The sequence below is a fragment of the Crocodylus porosus genome, unplaced genomic scaffold, assembly GCF_001723895.1.
Source record: "Crocodylus porosus isolate Cpor-Errol unplaced genomic scaffold, CroPor_comp1, whole genome shotgun sequence".
NCBI classification, from domain to species: domain Eukaryota; kingdom Metazoa; phylum Chordata; order Crocodylia; family Crocodylidae; genus Crocodylus; species Crocodylus porosus.
This window is the reverse complement of record NW_017728921.1, coordinates 521,779-540,732: the sequence shown is the minus strand read 5'-3', so window position 1 is coordinate 540,732 and position 18,954 is coordinate 521,779. Positions and strand designations below refer to the sequence as shown.

The 18,954-nt window shown below is 44.7% G+C and overlaps 1 protein-coding gene across 2 annotated transcripts in view; it reads right to left on the bottom strand.

The window, feature by feature from the left end:
- The window catches only part of PITPNB (phosphatidylinositol transfer protein beta), a 51,474-nt gene that overhangs the window by 9,850 nt on the left and 22,670 nt on the right, over nucleotides 1-18,954 (bottom strand). For both annotated transcript variants that reach the window (XM_019538662.1, XM_019538660.1), the window contains exon 8: nucleotides 8,952-9,029. In XM_019538662.1, the coding sequence (XP_019394207.1) occupies nucleotides 8,952-9,029 (78 nt within the window). The remainder of the gene's footprint in view (nucleotides 1-8,951; nucleotides 9,030-18,954) is intronic.

The window sequence follows — 18,954 nt, the reverse complement described above, 5'->3', positions numbered from 1 at the left end:
CCAGCAGCAGGAAAAAGTGCCGAGGTCATGTGACCCCAGCCAGGGGCTTGCCTTGCCCAGTCTCCTCTTGAAGACCCCAAGGCAGGGGAGGGCACCATTTGCTGTGGTGCTAGCACAGCTCAGACTGACTCCATGCATCTACGTACAGAACAGAAGGAAAGACACAGACATTTGCCATGGCTCTGCCCTACCCCTCCTTCAGCGGTGCATTTTCGGCCAGATTTGATGCCAGTATTTACTTGCCAGGCACAACTGGCGTATGCATTTTTCCATTTGCAGAACAAATGGCAGGCCCCAGTTTGGACAGTCCCGCCCCGACTACAAGGGTAGGTTGGGTTGAGGAGCCCCGTTCTACCTCCGGAGCAGACCCACCCACCTCTCAGGACACAGTGAAATACAGCGGGGTAAAAGAGCTACCCACCACAAACAGCCATTGCACCAGCAAAAGACATGGCTGTGGGAATCACGGGAGCTCTGCACATGGAAGCAGCAAGCACAGCCAGGTGATGGCTACCCTTCTCCACCACGCTTACAAAATGAAACGCTCAGATTATTATTGACTCCAAGATGAACACAAGCCAACAATGCGAGGTCGCACTTGGCAGGGCTAACCGCACCTTGTCGTGCATCCACAGATGCATCTCGAGCAGGTCCAGGGAGGTGATCCTCCCCCTCTATGCGGCACCGGTCAGGCCGCAGCTGGAGTACTACGTCCAGCTCTGGGCGCCACACTTCAGGAGGGATGTGGACAGCATGGAGAGGGTCCAGAGGAGCCACTCGCATGATCAGGGGGCAGCAGGGCAGGCCCTATGAGGAGAGGCTACGGGACCTGAACCTGTAGCCTCCACAAGAGACCGCTGAGGGGGGACCTGGTGACCGTCTATAAACTCACTAGGGGGACCAGAAGGGTTTGGGGTGGGGGAGGGACCTTGTTTCCCCAGCGCCCCCTGGTATAACAAGGAATAACGGCCACAAGCTGTTGGAGAGGGGGTTTAAATTAGACATCCGTAAGAACGACTTCACGGTCAGGGCGGCTAGGATCTGGAACCAGCTTCCAAGGGAAGTGGTGCTGGCTCCTACCCTGGGGGGCTTTAAGGAGAGGCTTGACGCCTACCTGGCTGGACTCATCTGAGCCCAGTTTTTCTCCTGCCCAGGCGGGGGGTTAGACTTGAAGATCTACAAGGTCCCTTCAACCCGACTTCTGTGATTCTATGATTAGGTGGAGCAGAGCCTGCAACTGTGCAAATGGAACCGTGACTGCTTGGGGAGCAACGTCTGCCTCTGAAGAGCGCTGCTAAGTGAATACTCCTCCACTCTTCCCTGAGGACTTGGGGCAACACAGGCTGAAGGCTTAATGCCACATTGTGAAGGCAAGAGCAAGAACATGTGCCCAGCTGAGCACCTAGGCACCTGCTCCAAGTGCCATGGCAGATGGGTGGGCACACGAGCCCACACCGGCAAGTGAGAAGAGCCTTTGGTCAGGACATGTCACATTCGGTACAGAAGCCATATAGGGAATAGATGGGCACAAAAGAGACTTATAGAAGCTCCTGCAAGCCTGATTATTGTTGCAATTCCCTCACTTTTGTCAGCTACAAGCCAAACTAATTCTGATGCAATGGAGCAAGTCACAACATTTCCATACACCATGGGAATTTTTGCATTTTTAAAAACACCACGCTTGGTCAAATTGTGCAACCAGGGCTACAGATAAATCCTGCTTTTAAGGAGTAGAGGGCAACACTTTCCTAACATACCCATGCTTTCACAGCCTCTGCCTGCAAACATGTTAAGGAAAATTATGTGCATCTTATTTTACAAATAAAAACATGGGAGAATCAGTTTCCTTCTGAGGTCTCAGAGGTACAATCATCCAAGACAAAAGCAAAGCAGTCCTGTGACACTTTTACCTTGGAGCAATTGTACTGCTAAGGAGTAACAGTATTTTACAGCATCACAATAACCCTGTTTTTCAACAAAGGTCTGATTGGAAGAGACTGCTATTACACTAACATTTCCCTTTTCATGCATCTGAATTGGTGTTCTGGGGTTTTTTGTGGGGCGGGGGGTTTTTTTTTTTGTTTGTTTGGGCTTTTTTTTACTTGCTCAGCAATGAAACTCTATGAATTTATATTTCTGACAGCAATTCCTTAGTGAAAAAAAATGAGATTTTAGGTAGTTTTAAAAGTCTCCAGTTACAGGTGACCACTACTGCCCAGGGAGAAAAAAATGAAAGGGTTCCTTCAACTTTTAGCACAATAAAACACTTTTATGACAATGTCTGGGATTCATTCATGTTAACATGAAGACACGTGAAATACTTCCGTTTCTACCCACTCAGTCTGTACAGTGGTGAAGAGAGAACTTTTAAAAGCTGAGCGGTACAAACTAGCCAACCTGTGTACATTAAACGAGGGAGGCCAGTCCAGTTCCTGGTGGGACAGATCACAAAATGGTGCTAGCAGCACCAGTGACCAGCTCCCGTATTGAAAAGCTATGGAGAAGAACGTCCTTCTCACGCACGACAGTCATGATACGGGGAGACGCCTCCTGTGCAGCTACCTGGAGCATGGCCAGAGCATGCTCTTCTCCTGTTAATCAGATGCGCTCTCTGCAGTACAACTGTACTAGCATACCTCTAACCTCATGCTTATTCATTAATTCACATCTAATGAACTTTAATTTGAAATTAATCTATTACAAATAAAAATATTCCAGTAATTTATTTCCAAGCTAAAACTACCCCTTCCCCATTTTGGCTCTCCCCCCCACTCCCCAAGCATTTCCTCCAGGCAACTACTGTAACACTCAGCCACTTTTAAAATCAACTAGTATTTAAGTGGTTTTAGCTGCATTTCTTCATTACAACTTCTAGAAACATTCCCATTTCAAAAATTACACATTTTCTTCACTTAGATTCATAAAACAGAAGCATTTCTTGAAAAATCCTTTGAAAGACAGTGTAAATGTATTACTCTAAAAATTATTCTGTTTACTAGAATGAAGAAAGTGTCATTGACCCTATGAAATAAGATACGAGTGGAGGCATCCTTACTTGACGCAGGATGTTTGAAAATACTTCATTAAGACGATCTATCAAGTCAGGGAGGGAGGGAGAGGGGGGAATCCAAGTATGAAAATAACAAAACACCAGTTTTACGGCAATAGTCCTCACTAAATAGTTGTGAAGTGCCTCCCAAGTATTTAACATGTTTAACTGGTTAGATTCATGTGTCTTGCTTTAAATGTAATTCAAGAGGGCAAATGATGTTTTTAATTTAACAATGCATATTAGGTTACATTAAGGTATGCAGAAGAGGCCTAAGGGAAGTAAGTTCTACATGACCCAACAAAAAAGCTGTGTGTTTGGCTGGAATAGCAAGCAATCAGTACAAAACTCCACCAGTGCCCGTTTCTTACATCTTGCAAAGACTTTGGTAGGAAGACAAACAAGGAATAACCAAGGGAGGTGAAAATTAGGAATTTTTAAAGCCATGCTCTTAAAGACATAACATACCGCTCTTGTTCTGCAGAAAGCCTTTTGCTGTGTGCACAAGAAATATTTTCTATACATTTAAAAATCTAGGACAAAGATGAAGTATATACTTGTGTTTGCCACCAGACTCCATTATCACCAAGAAATTCTGAAATGGTCTTCAAAGGAAGTGAAACAGAAGATTTAAAGTACCGTATTCGCTGCGTTGCCAAAATTGCAAAAGTCTTCAGGCCAGGCACACACAAATGCACTGGGGGGAAGAGGATGCGGGATATGGACAAGACCGTTCCTCATTTCAAACATTCAAAAACCATGAGCCAAGCTCCCAGAATCATTAAATGGGCTAACATGACTTTAAAAGTCAAGTTTGTTGTTCTTATCTGGCTTCTGATTTTAGACACTTTAGGAATTTGTTTCCAAAAACGTCTCCCTGCACAAGTGTGAGACTTTGTTCTTTGAGTGCAAGCAGAGATGCACGAGGCACAGCAGGACTTGAAAAGCCCAGGCTTCAAGAAAAATGCAGAGGCTTTACCCCGATCAACGCACGTAGCGCCGAGCACTTTGAACCTCAGGCATTTACAAAGGCAGTCAGTGCAGCCAGGATGTTACAAAACGTGAGCAAGTCGGAAGAAGGGGCACGGTTCATGTCAGCTCCAAGCAAGCAATCTGCTGTTAAGCAGATAGATAGTATGGGAGTGCAAACGCAGCACAGTCTGCAGCGCGCGAGGCAGTGTAATCCGGCAGACCCTCTCTCCCCACCACTACACAACTGTGCCCTTTTAGAACTGGCACATGAAGCCAAGCATGACACCCCTCACCAGCACTGCATGGGGCAGGGACCCACCACCTCCTCGGGAAAGGGAGAGGGGCCAGCCAGGCCAGCCCTTTCTCTGGGCAGCGCCTGGCACGAGGAGTCAGTCACTGCGTTGTGCCAACAACCTTTTGCTCTTGGCAACCCATGTTAGTAGCTAAAACAGCAAAAGACTTTGCAACCTAACTAACAAGCTTCTAATATCTTTTGTATTTTGGATAAATACTTTGATGATACAAAAGATTCCTTGATATTTATTGAGCTCAGTAAGCCATCCCCCAGGGGTAGGACTTCTGATGCAGGACGGTGGTGACCTGTAGTACAAGGAAGGACCTGCAATAACTGCACGGAGGGTCAGGCTTGTAACCCTGCTATCCTCCTAAATGCAACGGCCATAAGGGACCTTCTTTTTCAAAGCGACTTCTCTGGTCCATACAAGAAAGGCTTTTACAACTTAGGCTGCAGGCACGCTTGCAGTTACGTTTAACCCGCTTCTGTAGTCTAGGCGTGCTGACTTGCTGATTACAATGCTAAACATTTATAAAAATAAAATAACATCAAGAAATAATTTAAACCAGTAGTTTCCCGTGAAAATGTCATTTTTACTTGATTTTCTATATCAGCTATTGATAAAGGACTTTTAAAAGAAAAAAAATCCCCACAGCAAACATTTGATGCATTTACAGGTTCTTTTAATAATCCTCACTCACTTGGTGCTCCTGACTTCAAAAGGCAGGATTAAATAATCCTTTACCACTCAACAGGAAGCCAAATCCCAATTCACAATATTTCATTTTATGTTTTTCATAAGAAAATTTTAAGTTCATAAAAACACTATCTTCAAACTGAAGCCATATATATTTTTCACTGCAATTAATATTTCATCTTTCAAAGTAGTGCGATCTATCAACAGTGTCCAAATGCAAAGCAAAGCTTGCTGGACGAATGGCTGCGACAGGGTACAGTGCAATACAGCACAGCAACAGAACCACTCTGCTTCAGAACATCACTATGAACAAAGCAGGAGGCTTTTTTTCCTTGCAACAACAGTACTGAATACTCTCCTATGCCTACATAGTCCTATGCCATGAGATGGACTAGGGGGGTGAAGGATCACTGTCGTAAGAGCTGCACCACTGAGTTTCATTAGGATACTGAACATCCTGGAAAGAAACAAAATTCAGGAATAGTCACGCTTATGCGGACAACCAAAACATCCAAACACAAAACAGGACGATGACTCCTGTGTGCCCATTTCTGAAGAGCAATCCAGAGAAACCTGCTCTGATACTTCCTAGCACAGGAATGGGCTAGGGCACTTCCACGATTATGGATGAGCTCTCACACACACCTTGCATCCTGCTCCGAAATCCTGCCAGCTCTCAGCTCTATTTACTTCTCTCTGGTAGCCGGCTCCAGGGAGCTTTCCTCAATAAGTGGTAAATGCCTCCAGTAATTTTTCTTCCCCAAACGGAAAACTGAGAAGTCACTGTGCACCACTGCTGAATCCACAAAGATGACCGTGTGCCCATACACTTTCCAGCAGCTAACAAAAGATCCATGCCAGTCAATTTTTCGTGAAGCCCCTCATTATCCTGTGCAAATGCAGGTCATTAGTAGGATGCAATATCCCCAACCCATTGTAGTGAACGCCCTTCCCAAGTGACCAGGTGAACCAACAGGCTAGTCGACTATTTTGACATCTGTGTTTTCCATCTGGAAATAACTAGCAGCCAAATCGCCCCCCTTATCCCACAAGCCAACAGAGAGGTGCTAAGCCTGAAGTGATCACTACACACCTATTTGTAGCTTCAGCACAGCCAGGCTATCGGGGGACTGACTTTCACTTTGTAAACAACGGGGCAGAAGGCCAAGACAGCCCTACAACAACCCCCTGGGCCTTCAGCTCCTTGAGGTGGGATAGAGGGATGAAGGTGAAAGTCAGTCCCCCAGTATCCTGGTTGTGCTGAAGCTACAAATAGGTGTGTAGCAATCACTTCAGGCTTAGCACCTCTGTGTTGGCTTGTGGGATAAGATTGGAAATTGGCTGCTAGTTATTTTCCAGGTGGAAAACACAGATGTCAAAACAGTGGACTAGCCGTGTTGGTTCAAGCTGGGACAGAGAACATGCATAACCCTTAGTTTTATGACCAACAGCCCCCTGAGCCGAGCCAGGTCCTCACTTCCATCTAGTGTTGCGTATACTCCTGTTTCCACTAGAGAGGCCAGGACAGTGCAGGGACGGTGAAACTTGAAGCTGGGAGGCTTCAGAGCTGACTTAGCGATGGGGCGGTACAGACTGCAGAACCAGTGCTTCACGCTGCCTGAAAGGTCTAGAAATATTTGCCTGAATATTCTGAAGGCTTTGGTCTTTGCAATCAAATACTTACTCCTAAGTTTTCATTTAAAGCAAATAAATATGGTATTCAGTATATTGTTAAGAAATGGTCACTCAGGAGCTATTTGAAGCCAGTTGATCACATAGTACACAGAGCACAACACGCACCGTCACCGGTCTTATAGCCCAAACCTCTCAACATCTGTCCCACTGTCACTGGTGTGCCCTCTCTCAGACCAGAGGACCCAAGTCTCAGACCACCTGGACACCTAGTACAGACCTCCACACTGGTTCTGTTCTGGAACTGGACCTCTGCCTACAGCAGTTTATCTGAAGTATTTTAATACATTATTTTGGAGTAGCCCAAAAATCCAGAGGCCAACAGACAACATAAGGTGCCGTGGATCTGAAACTGAACACTGGAGACGAGCTCCAAAATAAGCCACTGCTCTGCAATGTGGTCAGAATGGGAAGCTATTGTGCTGGATCAGACTACCTGGTCTTCAAGTCTTGAGTCGCCCTCCCAAAAGGGCAGTCACTACCTGATACTACTTCAGAAGGAAAAATAAGTCTAACACTACGAAGCACCTTGCTGAACTTGCAATGCAAAAGCAACTGTGCTCTGAGCTCCAGTCTCTCTGCTACACAGCTTCCTACTTGCGTCTCTCAAATATGCATTACAAGGGTTACACACAAAAATAATCTCAAAACCTGTCCATGTAGAAAAGGGATGCTAACATTACAAGTTTTCAAAGAATTTAGGGTTTCTCTATAAAACCAGCCTCCACCCCCAGAAGATTAAGGAAAGCCAAGTCACTCAAGCAGAACGCACGTGATTTTTTTTTTGTTTTGTTTTGACTGTCCAGCTGAACAAGCAGCCCTGTTAATGCAGTTAAAGGAGAACCACTAGTATTATGAATGACTACAGTTTTCACAGCCATGAGTAATGCAAGATGCAGGCTTGCTGGCTTTGCCTCGAAGCAAAAATTGTCAAACCACTCTCCCATTGCTATGCACAGAGGGCACTTCAACTGGTGATTCCACCTCCTCAATTATTCAGGAAAACATATTCCCCGAACGCGAGTTGTGTACACATCAGAACAAAGACTTCAAGAATACCGCACTGCATACAATAGGTGCATGCAAGCACAAACACACAGCTGAGCAAAGTGCTCGGTCTCACCTTAACTCATACAAGTTAAGCATCACCAAAAGCAACTCCATTATGTCCAAAGTGTTGCAGAGGCCTCAGAGTGAGTTACATACACCACACAAATTAGAGCACCTAGGTACACAATAGGGCACCATAAGGTTGGTCTTCACTTTAATTTATGCTGCCAATTCTGTTTAAAGCTACCAGCACTTTATTCTCACCATGCTCTGGTGGCCATTTCTCTCACTGACTTAAAGCAGCTCTTCTAATTCCTCTTTTTTTAGATCAATGACTAAGAGTGAATGGCGCCAGTTCCCCTCCTATTAAAAGGATCCTAAGTGTCCAGGTCCACGGTAGAAGGCTACCCAAGTAGTAATATTGCAAGGCTACAAAATAAGGCCTCTAGGAAGCATGCTAGGTTCAGGCAGGATTCAGAAAGGAAAGAAACTGGATTACATAGCGACTTTTAGGCAAACAGAGTACGTATTAGGCTTCTAGTATTGTTTTGAACACATCTGTTTGAAAATGATACAGAACCAAGGAGAGAAGAACCAGCAGTTTTCTTTTTATCAAGCTGTATAAGTGCTTGTATTACTACAGTAAGAGACGGCAACTTCTGCATCACATTTCTCCAAATGGCCCTTGCTTCATTCTGAATACCTGGTTAAAATCCTCTCTTTTGGGAGAGAAGAGTGAAAACACGGTTGTAATCACAGAATATTGTACACTTAAGGACTCCAATGACAGTTTCTTGCATTCCAAGTTTCTTCCAGCAGCTATCAGTGTCTGGAGTCCGTGGAACAGATGTTTTGCATGCAAGTCACTACCGTACGATTCCAGCTGCACATTTTTAAAGTCGAGGGCTGTATTTTTTCCACAATGATGATTCCTTAAAGATTCCAGATTAAGATACCTCATCTATTTTAGTAGTAACAGAGTATTTTTGCTAAGCTACAGATCAGTTTTACTATATTTGCTAGCACAGAGGTGTTGAATTTAACTGATTCTGAAAAGGGAAAAAAAAGTGGTTTATTCCTGCCGTGTCTGTTTTAAGATAAACACCACCAACCCTTCAAATCCCTCAAGTGCTGTCAAATGTTTACTTTTCCTGCTGATAAAGACTTGGCAAGGCAGTAAGGTCAGCTCACAATACCTTCCAGTTGGGCCCCAGAGGTCCTCTCTTGGTCTTGACTGACTGGAATAATGCTGGGTCCTCATCAGCTTTGTAATCCTGCAAAACAAAAATAAAAGAAAGGAAGAGACCGTTAGAAAAAGAGCTGAGCTGCATCACCCAGCACTGCAAAGCACCACTTGCAAACCACCAGCCTCGGGTCTCAGGCAGCACCAGAGCCGGGTTCTGCCTTGCCTTTGGTACCCCACACAGACTGCTCCAACCTCGCCCGCACAAAGTGGTGCTTGCTGCTCTTCCTGATTCGCATTACAATTATACTCAAAGGCCTCTTCTGGACCACATTCCTCTTGGTAAATCACTGTACAAGGGCAAGCAGATACCTTCCCTGGCTCAAAGAGCTTACAAGAACTAAGAAGACCTGAAAAATATAAAATGTGAGGCGGCAAACAAACGCACATTGTATACAGACATTGTTCCGTGCTGCACATAAACACCGATTTTCCCCAATGACCCCTCAATCTAGCAATCAGACACTGGCATCTTCTAGGAGACATGGCAAGAGCAGATATACTTGTGACAGGAAAGGAGGAGGACATTTCCGGACAGGCCATGTGCTTTAAGCATTCCCTTTCAAAATGGAAGGGGTGGTATTTCTAACCAGATCACTCAACACAGAGCGGCATCCAGGTTCAAGAATAAAATTAGAAAGCAACTAAAGGTCACGACTGCTGCAAGATAAAAAAGTGTACTGTAAGCATTTCTAGAGCCCTCTTCACTGTAGGCTCTGATTAAAACGATTAGGAGGTTGGGACTAATGGGTGGGGAGAATAAGGAAATGAGCAGAACGCCCAGCAGCAGCAGCGAGGGAAAATGAAGAATACTGAGCTGAAGCAAATGTCTGGAGAGCACCAGTGTGAAGAGACCCTCACGCTATGTGAGCATTCCTGTGGAGCTGGGCATCACTTCAGATGGCATATGAAAGTGACTGGAGAGACGCTGATAGAACGAAGAAAGGAAAAAAAACTTTAGACATAACTAGGACAGGGTAACAGAGAAGCACAAGACTCCATAAGGTCCATTACCAACTTATAGATTCATAGATGCTAGGGTCGGAAGGGACCTCAATGGATCATCGAGTCCGACCCCCTGCATAAGCAGGAAAGAGTGCTGGGCCTACATTACCCCAGCTAGATACACATCCAACCTTCTCTTGAATACCCCCAGGGTAGGGGAGAGCACCACCTCCCTTGGCAGCCCGTTCCAGACCTTGGCCACTCGAACTGTGAAGAAGTTCCTCCTAATATCCAATCTAAATCTGCTCTCTTCTAGCTTGTGGCCATTATTTCTTGTAACCCCCGGCGGCGCCTTGGTGAATAAATACTCACCAATTCCCTTCTGTGCCCCCCTGACGAACTTATAGGCAGCCACCAGGTCGCCTCTCAACCTTCTCTTGCGGAGGCTGAAAAGGTCCAGTTTCTCTAATCTCTCCTCGTAGGGCTTGGCCTGCAGGCCCTTAACCATACGAGTGGCCCTTCTCTGGACCCTCTCCAGGTTATCCGCATCCTTCTTGAAGATCTAATTTATATTAAACATTTTGATGTAAACAGTGGTAAACACCATAGACAATGCAAAGACAGAGCCACAGGAAGTAACTCTGGAAATCTAAAGTGACATTGCTTCTCTCACATAACAGAAGATGGGGAGAGGAGAGGACTGACACCTAACCAGGACGGGACCTGCGGTGAGCAGGACAAAAGAGAACTAGGACAGGAAGTTGGTGGTAATTCCCTACTCCTGCATTAAAGGTTGTCACGAGGAATAATGCATGCAGAGGGTTTCAGAGATGAAGTGAAATTAAACCATTGCCTTGCTAGCTAGTAAAAGTCTGTCTGCTATTATTCAAGAAAAAAATGGTGGCTATCAAAATGTAACTGCAACTAAGGGAACCTTCCACTCATTTCTTTACACACTGAAACTAAGAACATGGGAACTATGACACTGTAGTGAAGATCAATGTATTAACAAGCAGAAAAATGGGATAAATTGAAAGCAGGCACAAGCTGATTTGTATTCACAAATACCTTCAATAGCAATTATAAAATGAAATTGGAGGAAAAACCACTCCAATATTTTTGCTGCACATTTAAGCTTCTAAGTGAAGCCTCATCTCATCATAGTCTGGTTCTCTACTAACTTATTCCGCAAATAAAAAGTTAGCAACACTACCTGTAGCCCTCACAGGGGACAAGAATTAATCACCAAGTACCACATACCCCGGGAGCAGAGTTACAACTTAGGACAGTCACATCTCAGCACTCTTCGACAGAGCTGCACGGTACAGTCTACACCATGCAAGATGCATTTGAATGCTTTGGAGCAGATGAGTCACTTGCATGAAGTCACCCACCCAGGGTATTTCCAATGGGAAGAAGAGATGCGCTGCTCCTACAGCAAGACATCTTCAGAGCTAAGCAGCTGTTGCTTCTCTTACCCCCGCCACAGCAAGTACCCAAAACAAAGGTCTGAAGATTACAGGTAGGCTCTACCAAGAAAATTAATCAATCACCAAGCTGACTGGCCCACAACAGGGGCTGGCAGCCTAAAGCTCCCGGGCCACATCCAGCCTGTCAAGGGATTGTGTGCCACTAGTGGAGCTGGGACACCAAGGACAATTCTGCACAGCTGGGAGCAGCGCCACAGCATTGCTCTGCCTCCGAGAAGCCACTCTGTAGGGCCGCCTGCTGCTGCCCCAGCCCTTCCTGCTCTGCCACATAGCCTAACTGCAGCTCTTGCTCCCCCCTCCCCCCCACCATCACCAGTGACTAATTTGGTGGCAAGGGTTAAGGGGGAGTAGCCTGACAGCAGCCCCAAGCATGGAGTAAGGAGGGCTGGGGCAGCAGACTGCTCAGAGTGGTGGCAGTGGCTGGGTCACAAGCAGCAGCCCACCTTCAGACCCAGCTGCCTTATTTCAGCCCACCAAGCCTTAAAGGTTGCTGATCCCCAACCTAAATGGCTCTCAGTGGCAGACTTTAACACTGTAGCTGCTGGTCCACAAACACTTGGTCTTGCTTGGTGTACACAACCACTGCTTTTCTCCCCAAAACTTCAGCCATGAAAGGCGAGGCTCAAATGACTTTACCTGAGAAAGAAACTAGGACAACCTGAAGTCATGACTCCCGCTGTTTTAGAAGCCAGAAGGGTAAGAGGAAGGAGTTCCTTCAGTGCAATTTAGCACTACAGCAACATATGCATGCACAACTGCTACCTGCCTGAGAAATGGAAGTCTAATTCACTTGAAAACCCAGCAAGTAAATAACATCCCACTTTTCAAAGATGCTGCATAAACAGAGGCAGTGTCGGCATCCTTTGTCTTTGCTATTTGAGTCAACCTTTGCATTTGCTCACGGTCAGTATATAACTACAGCAAAACCCAGTTTCAGCAACTATCCAAAGGACAGACCTTTTTGCTTATCAATGGGTCAACACTATTAAGAGAACTCTTTAAAAGACCTCAAAGCGAAGGCAGAGCTTAGGACAGGACTTATCCTCAGTTTATGCTGGTTACAGAACAGTATACCAACACTTCCAAAATGTAAACAGCTCTCACTGATACCATTTATAACCCTGATTTTCAGTTTCAGAACCGAAGCAAGAAATGTGACAACTGACTCCAGACTACCTGAGGTTTTCCCTCATTGTATAATTAGTGAGATCCTACCAGATTGCTCTAACATTGCAAAAATGTGTTTTTAAAAGCTTCTAATAAAAATGGTTTTGTGAATGTTTTTTTATTAGTGCAGTAAAAACACTCTGAGATTTAAGATAACTCAATGGAGATTAACTGAAACAGTAGGAAGAGGTCTACAGTTCAGACAAATTTAGATGAAATGACAGAAAGGTCCAACAGTCGGCTCAGAAAGGCACGGGGAGGTCATTAAGTGAGACTAGAACTGACAACAGGGATTTCGGATGATCTAACAGGTATCTCTTGCAGCAGAGCTCACTGGCACACTATCTCCAACAAACTTTTATCCATGGAAACTCAGCTATTGCTCAAGTGCAGTAAGAACAAGAATTCTCACTCCTGGCATGGCACTGCACAGGATGCATGAACAAAACAGGAGAAACTGCTTCAACACTGTTGTGGGTTAGTAATATACTTAATGCATGAATACGCATTGACTGAGAAAACTGAACACCTGCCTACATGCAGGCATTCAATATGTATTTTAAGAACTGCTTAGAAGTACTATTTTCTCCAGAGGCCTGGACAGTTCAAAAGCAATCTCTCTGATCAATAGATGCCTTATAACCTTCCTAGAAGAGTAGTTTCCACTCTATTTTTTCTCCCCTGAACTAAAGTAATACATTAAAAAAAGTTTGAAGAATAAAGGACCCCAAAAAATTAAAGCCAGACTGCTGCACAAAAGAGCTCCTACTGGTGATAACTTCAGTTAGTACTTTACCTGCCAACTGGGACAAGTTAAGGAAAAAGCATAAAGAGCTGCATGTCCGCATCCACAGTCAGAGCCAGTTAGACACCCGCCCAAGTATTTAACCCAGGGACTGAATTTTAACCCTGCATCTGGTAAAGGTTTAATATTGGCTTTTTAAAATTCATTTACATACCTGACAACTGTAACAGAACAGAACTCTGAAGGTTTTTGCATGTGCCCTCTTTTTATAGGCACATCACAATGAGCAAATATATTCCGCCACCTATGACAGTTCCAGCATACTGTATACAACCTTAGCTCCCAATTACAGCTGCAAATGAGCAATAGCATGAAATAAGACAGCCTGCTGGCGTTGTTAGTATTCTGTCTCCTTTAGGATCCCACAGGGAAAGGGAGAATCTAATGCAGAGAAGCCCTTGGCTCGTGGTTTATTGTGCTTGCCACCAGCTGTAGACTTCTCATCTCATTAGTTATTTTCAAATACTGTGGGTGAAGACAGCTGCAACCTACTTGAATCCTCAGCTCCTGGGTATTCTGAAGGCTGAATTTGGCCTGCACTTTCTGCAATGCTTGGAAAAAACAAAAATCAGATTCTTTTCCCACAAAAAATCTCTTTAGAAGTGAGCTTAAGACCTGTTAACAGTGAAAAGAATCATTCTTCAAATTGGGGTGTGTAGATTAAGTTTTAAATTTCTATCCAGCATGGCTATATTTTAATTCCTTGTGCAGCATACTAAGAAGCATGGCATAGAAGAGGGAAAGCTTAAGGACTGAATACAGTTTATCCAAGATTTATTTTAGACTAAATTTCTATTAATGTAAGAACATGGGGACACTAGCTCTAGTAATAATAAATACTAAAACGGCTCTTTAAAACCACTGTTTTCTACTCAGTAAATAGAAACCATTCTAAAAAACCCTAGAAACATGCAATAAATGAGGATGAACAATTCTAGGTCTTAAAAAAAAAAAAAAACACCCCGCAACCCACACACTGATTTAATTTAGAAGTAACCTAGAATTTCTTAGGATTATGACTACCTAATCTGCCACGGAGCTGGAGCCTAACATTTTGAGGGGACAGTGGAAAAGGCCGCTTACTTCCAGCGCATACAAATATCAGCACCAGATTCCCCAGCTGCACTGTCAGCTGCTCCAAGGATGTTGCTAATCCACCACCCTGGCAGGAAGAACAGCCCCATTTCATCAGTAGACTTCATAGCCAGAATGTCTTGATATCTCTTCCCAGGAAGCACCGAGAGGTTAAAAACAAGTCAAGGGCATTTTAGAGAGCTTAATCCTATGCCCCGAAGAAACCTGTAGGAAACAGAATTAGTGTTTGCTGACTGCTCCAAGTCAGAGAAGGACGGAGCCAAGAGGCGGCAGGAGCCCAAGCATGGATGACACTGAATATCGATAGTCCGGGCCAGAAGGTCTCACTACATACTCCTTCCAGAGCTCTTTTGAAGCTCCCACAAACCTGGAGATAGTTGCAGTGCGGTAACACTGAAAAGGTTTCCTTTCAGGGATTGGTGTCCAATGTGCCAGCTAAGTGTGCAAACACTTAAAAACAACAGTCCCAGCCCCAGCAAGTTTATAGTCTACAACATAACAGGTGCCCAAACCTAGCAGATGCAAGTATGGTATCAGGCTACATTGCCACCTGCCTAACACAATGGTCCAGGCCAGGTACACTAAACATAGGAAAACCACTTCAAGATCAGTCTATCAACATAACTGTGCTAGATTAGGGCCGAATTACTGGGAGACTTGTGAGGTTTAAGAAAAAGCCCCATGCAGACAGGCACTAGAGCCCTCTTGACCACTTTCTAGGTAGGAGGCAAACATTGAGGAAGCAAGCTGGCCAAGGCAGGCTGACAGAAGGAGATCCAGGTGAACCAACCTGACAAAGTTAGGGGGAAATCACGGGTACTGGATCAGCTGGGGGAGGAGGGAGCAGGCAGAAGGAATATTTGGGAAAGGGTGCAAATGAAGTATAAGCAATATGCAAAATACAGGTTTTCTGCATATCTGCTAAGAGCAGATCCAGCAGTTAGATCCCTACCTGGGCCATGTGATCTTGCTTATGGAGCTTTTTATAGTTACCATTTAAAGAAAGACAGCAAATGCAACAACGTTAGGGCTGCGAGTCCTGTCTACACTACTAAAGCCACGTGCAGGTACCACTTAGTGGTAGAACTTGTGCACTTGGCTTCTGGCAACACAACCAGCACCTTTGACAGGTCTGCTTCCACCAGTACCTCTATTACACACTCTCGTCCACACACCTTTAAATCACTGCCCCGGCACAGCTGCCCTTTCTTCTACCAAGCTGAGACAGCAGCAATGGCCCTTCCTAGATGGGATTTTTATCATGCAACCTTGGCCATTAAGGATTTTAAAGAAGCAAAAAGATTGGAGTGTTACAGGCAGTCACAGAGGAATGTTTTTTTTCAAAGAGAAAGTTCAATCCCGATGAGTGAAATAAAAATTGCTGTTGTGTGCAAAGATTTTGAGTTGAAAAAAGTTGTATAAATTATACATTTATTGTTTAAAAATCCAGAAAGCTTAAGTCAGGACTGAGCACCTTTTCCATCTGAATTCAGAGAAAAAAAAATATTTCTCAAAAGCTGCATTCAGGCTAAATTAGTCTAAAATTTGGAAATCAAGTTCTGTCTCTTAAAGAGAGACATTTATGCTACTGCATTTAATACCAAGCTGCTCACCTTGAGAATAAAAGTTCTAGGAGAAGAGATGCGTGGAGGACAAAAGCCATGAGGTATCAATCAACTAACAGTACAATTGTGTTTATCAGGTAAAGGCTTACATTCCTCATCCAGTGATAGCATCAGCTGGTCTAACAAATTATATCTATCACTTTGATCTGTAGTAATACCGAGTAGCAGAATATAATTATATAAATACAGTTCCTGGACAGCTGTATGTCCACTCCGGACAGTCTTTGTACTGCAATTTCCCCCTCATTAGCAGTAAGCCTGCACTGGAAGACTCACGAAAACAGCACTGGCTTTCTTCCGTCTCCCCTGTCATGCAGGTGTGTTCTTGTGCCATAGCCTAGTCAGAAATTTGTTATCCATAGAAGCCATCACACACTGATACGTTCCATCTGAAAGTAAACGTCATGTTTCGTCCAGTTCTTCAGCCCCAATTTCTGTGCTGATGAGGTTTGGACCATTCCCCCCATTAGGTGCATCATCCCCCTTTTTCCTAAATAACCTCATCTGCTAGGTGAACAAGCAACACAAAGGCAAAGGGCACAGGCATGTGCAAGCTACTACACTCAGAAGGAAGAGTTTGGACTATTCTTGTCCCTGTGCATGTTCTTAATGCAGAAGTCAAAGAACTGGTTGTCTTGGTGCATGCCACAATGCGCAGCACATGGGACAAAAAGGCAAACAGATTTAAATCCAGTGGGCTAGAGCTCAGTGCAAAGCACCAAGACATGGCGCTCAGTCATCAGGAATGCTGTACTCAACCGATCACCCCCTCTAAGAGAAGAGCAGACAGGAGTGCAGAGCTCGACAAGCAAGACTCAGAAGGAATATTCCTACAAAGACGGAAAGATTTGTCTGCAGGAGTGGACAAATAAAAGATGACATAAGGAAGTACAAAATGTAAAGAATTTCCCCTCTCCAGTACAAAGAAAGCAGCTTAGAGGGCAATAATCACCCTTCGCCCTCAGCCCAGGAGAAGGGCTTGTCAGACATCTTTAAAAAAATCTATTATAGCTATACAGCTACCTTCAAACATGCAACCTCAAAGGAACGATGGTAGCTTAGGGCATAGTTTTGCAGAAATTAAGCTAACTGGCATATTCTTCCATTAATTTTGAATTCAGTTAATTAAAATCATCAGAACAAATCCCCCCCCGAAAAATACTTTTGAGGACTTTGCACGTATCCTCACCTCAAAAGTGGACTAGAAGCTGCATCACTCTACTTCTTTCAAATACAAACACTTGCCAACACTTTCGCCCTCTCTACTACAAACCTTACCATCTTCATCAAGTACTGGGCCAAGACTTTTATTCAGATTTTTTCTCTTTACCATATGCTTAACACTCCCTCTTCATCCTAGCCATGATTTTTTGCCTGAAATCCTAGCTATTTTAAGCAATTTTGACACTTCAGAATTTCTGGACCACATTTTTCCACTCTCTCCACAGTAGAAATAGGAGATACGCAAGTGCTGACTTCATTTTGCATTGAACTAGGACTTTTAGCCAAAGTCCTGAGTACTAAATCAGAACGCTGGCTGGAAATGCTCCGAATCTCCACTTCCCACTCGCATTTCTCTGTGTTTTTTCTTCCAAATCAGCTTCAATCCGTTTCCCTCATTTTGGAGAAACCAGGCCCATAGAAGCTTCCTAAGCATGCACATTACTGAGATAACACCCTGCCTGGCCACACTGAACATAATTAGGTTGTGACCACTGCTCCCCAGACAACCAACATTTGCCAGTCCAGTAGCCAATTTCTCTGGGTCTGCTAGAGGATCCGAAACCGGGCTAGTTCATGCCGAGTGCAACACCGTGTGTTATGAAACCTATGAACTGGCAGGGTCTTATTCCGGACAGCCAAAGACCTCTAGCACATCATCCTTGGATCTGTGCCGCACAGCAACCCACGCGTTTTCAACAACCCGTCTTGTTCTAGTTGATCTGTCCCCGTGCCCGCCAGCAGTGCACCTCCCAGTCTACTATGGAGCAGACTGGTCCGCGTGCATTCGACTTTCTGGGAGTCCCAGTTATCGAAACTGTAAGACAGTCGAGTGCCGAGAGCAACACCCTTGCACACCTCTCATCCCCTCTATCCTCCCTAAGTTGTCTACACCCGGAGGCTAACCATTGCAATCCTATAAATTATATCCTCAGCTTTCAGTAATGCCAACCACAGCAAGTTTCTTCTGCAAATTTCCAGTTCCTCATACACATTACCCAGGCTCCCCTCAGTGGTCTGGAAGTAGATCTTTGTGGCATGTTCATTTAATACTTCACAGCCCAAGTACTACATCAGCAACAGGACATTAGCTTTAAGACTCTGAAGTAGGGAGCCCCTATAGTATGGCCAAGCAGAGGAGATCCTTCTACCTTCCTGCACATCTGTACATTAGTCTTATCTACTACTTTTGTAACCCAAGGCCACCCAACCCAAGGCAGGCAGGAGCAGCCAGTTCCCTCCAGTGCTGTCATGTTCACCATGGATGACAAGGCTGGGGCATAATTACAGGCCTCCTCGGTTCACTGTTCAGAGCACGAGTACAGTCATGAACAAAGCAGGATACAGAGCAATAGGGCCTGCGCTTGGGAGCACTACAATGGCCAGTACAGGCACTCATTTTTCAACAAGGAGCGGTGCTTTCCCTCTGTCTTAGAAGATAGCTCAAGACACTTCCTTGCAAGAGTGCATGTAGGCTGCTAATATGGCTGAGCCACATGCTCCTGGTTTAGGAATGGAGCAGGGCTTGAGTGTGCCCAGAGTATTCGCGAAGGGATGGATAGGCTGCAGCTCCTCAGCTCCTTATTAAAAGTACAGCAGAGAATCCCA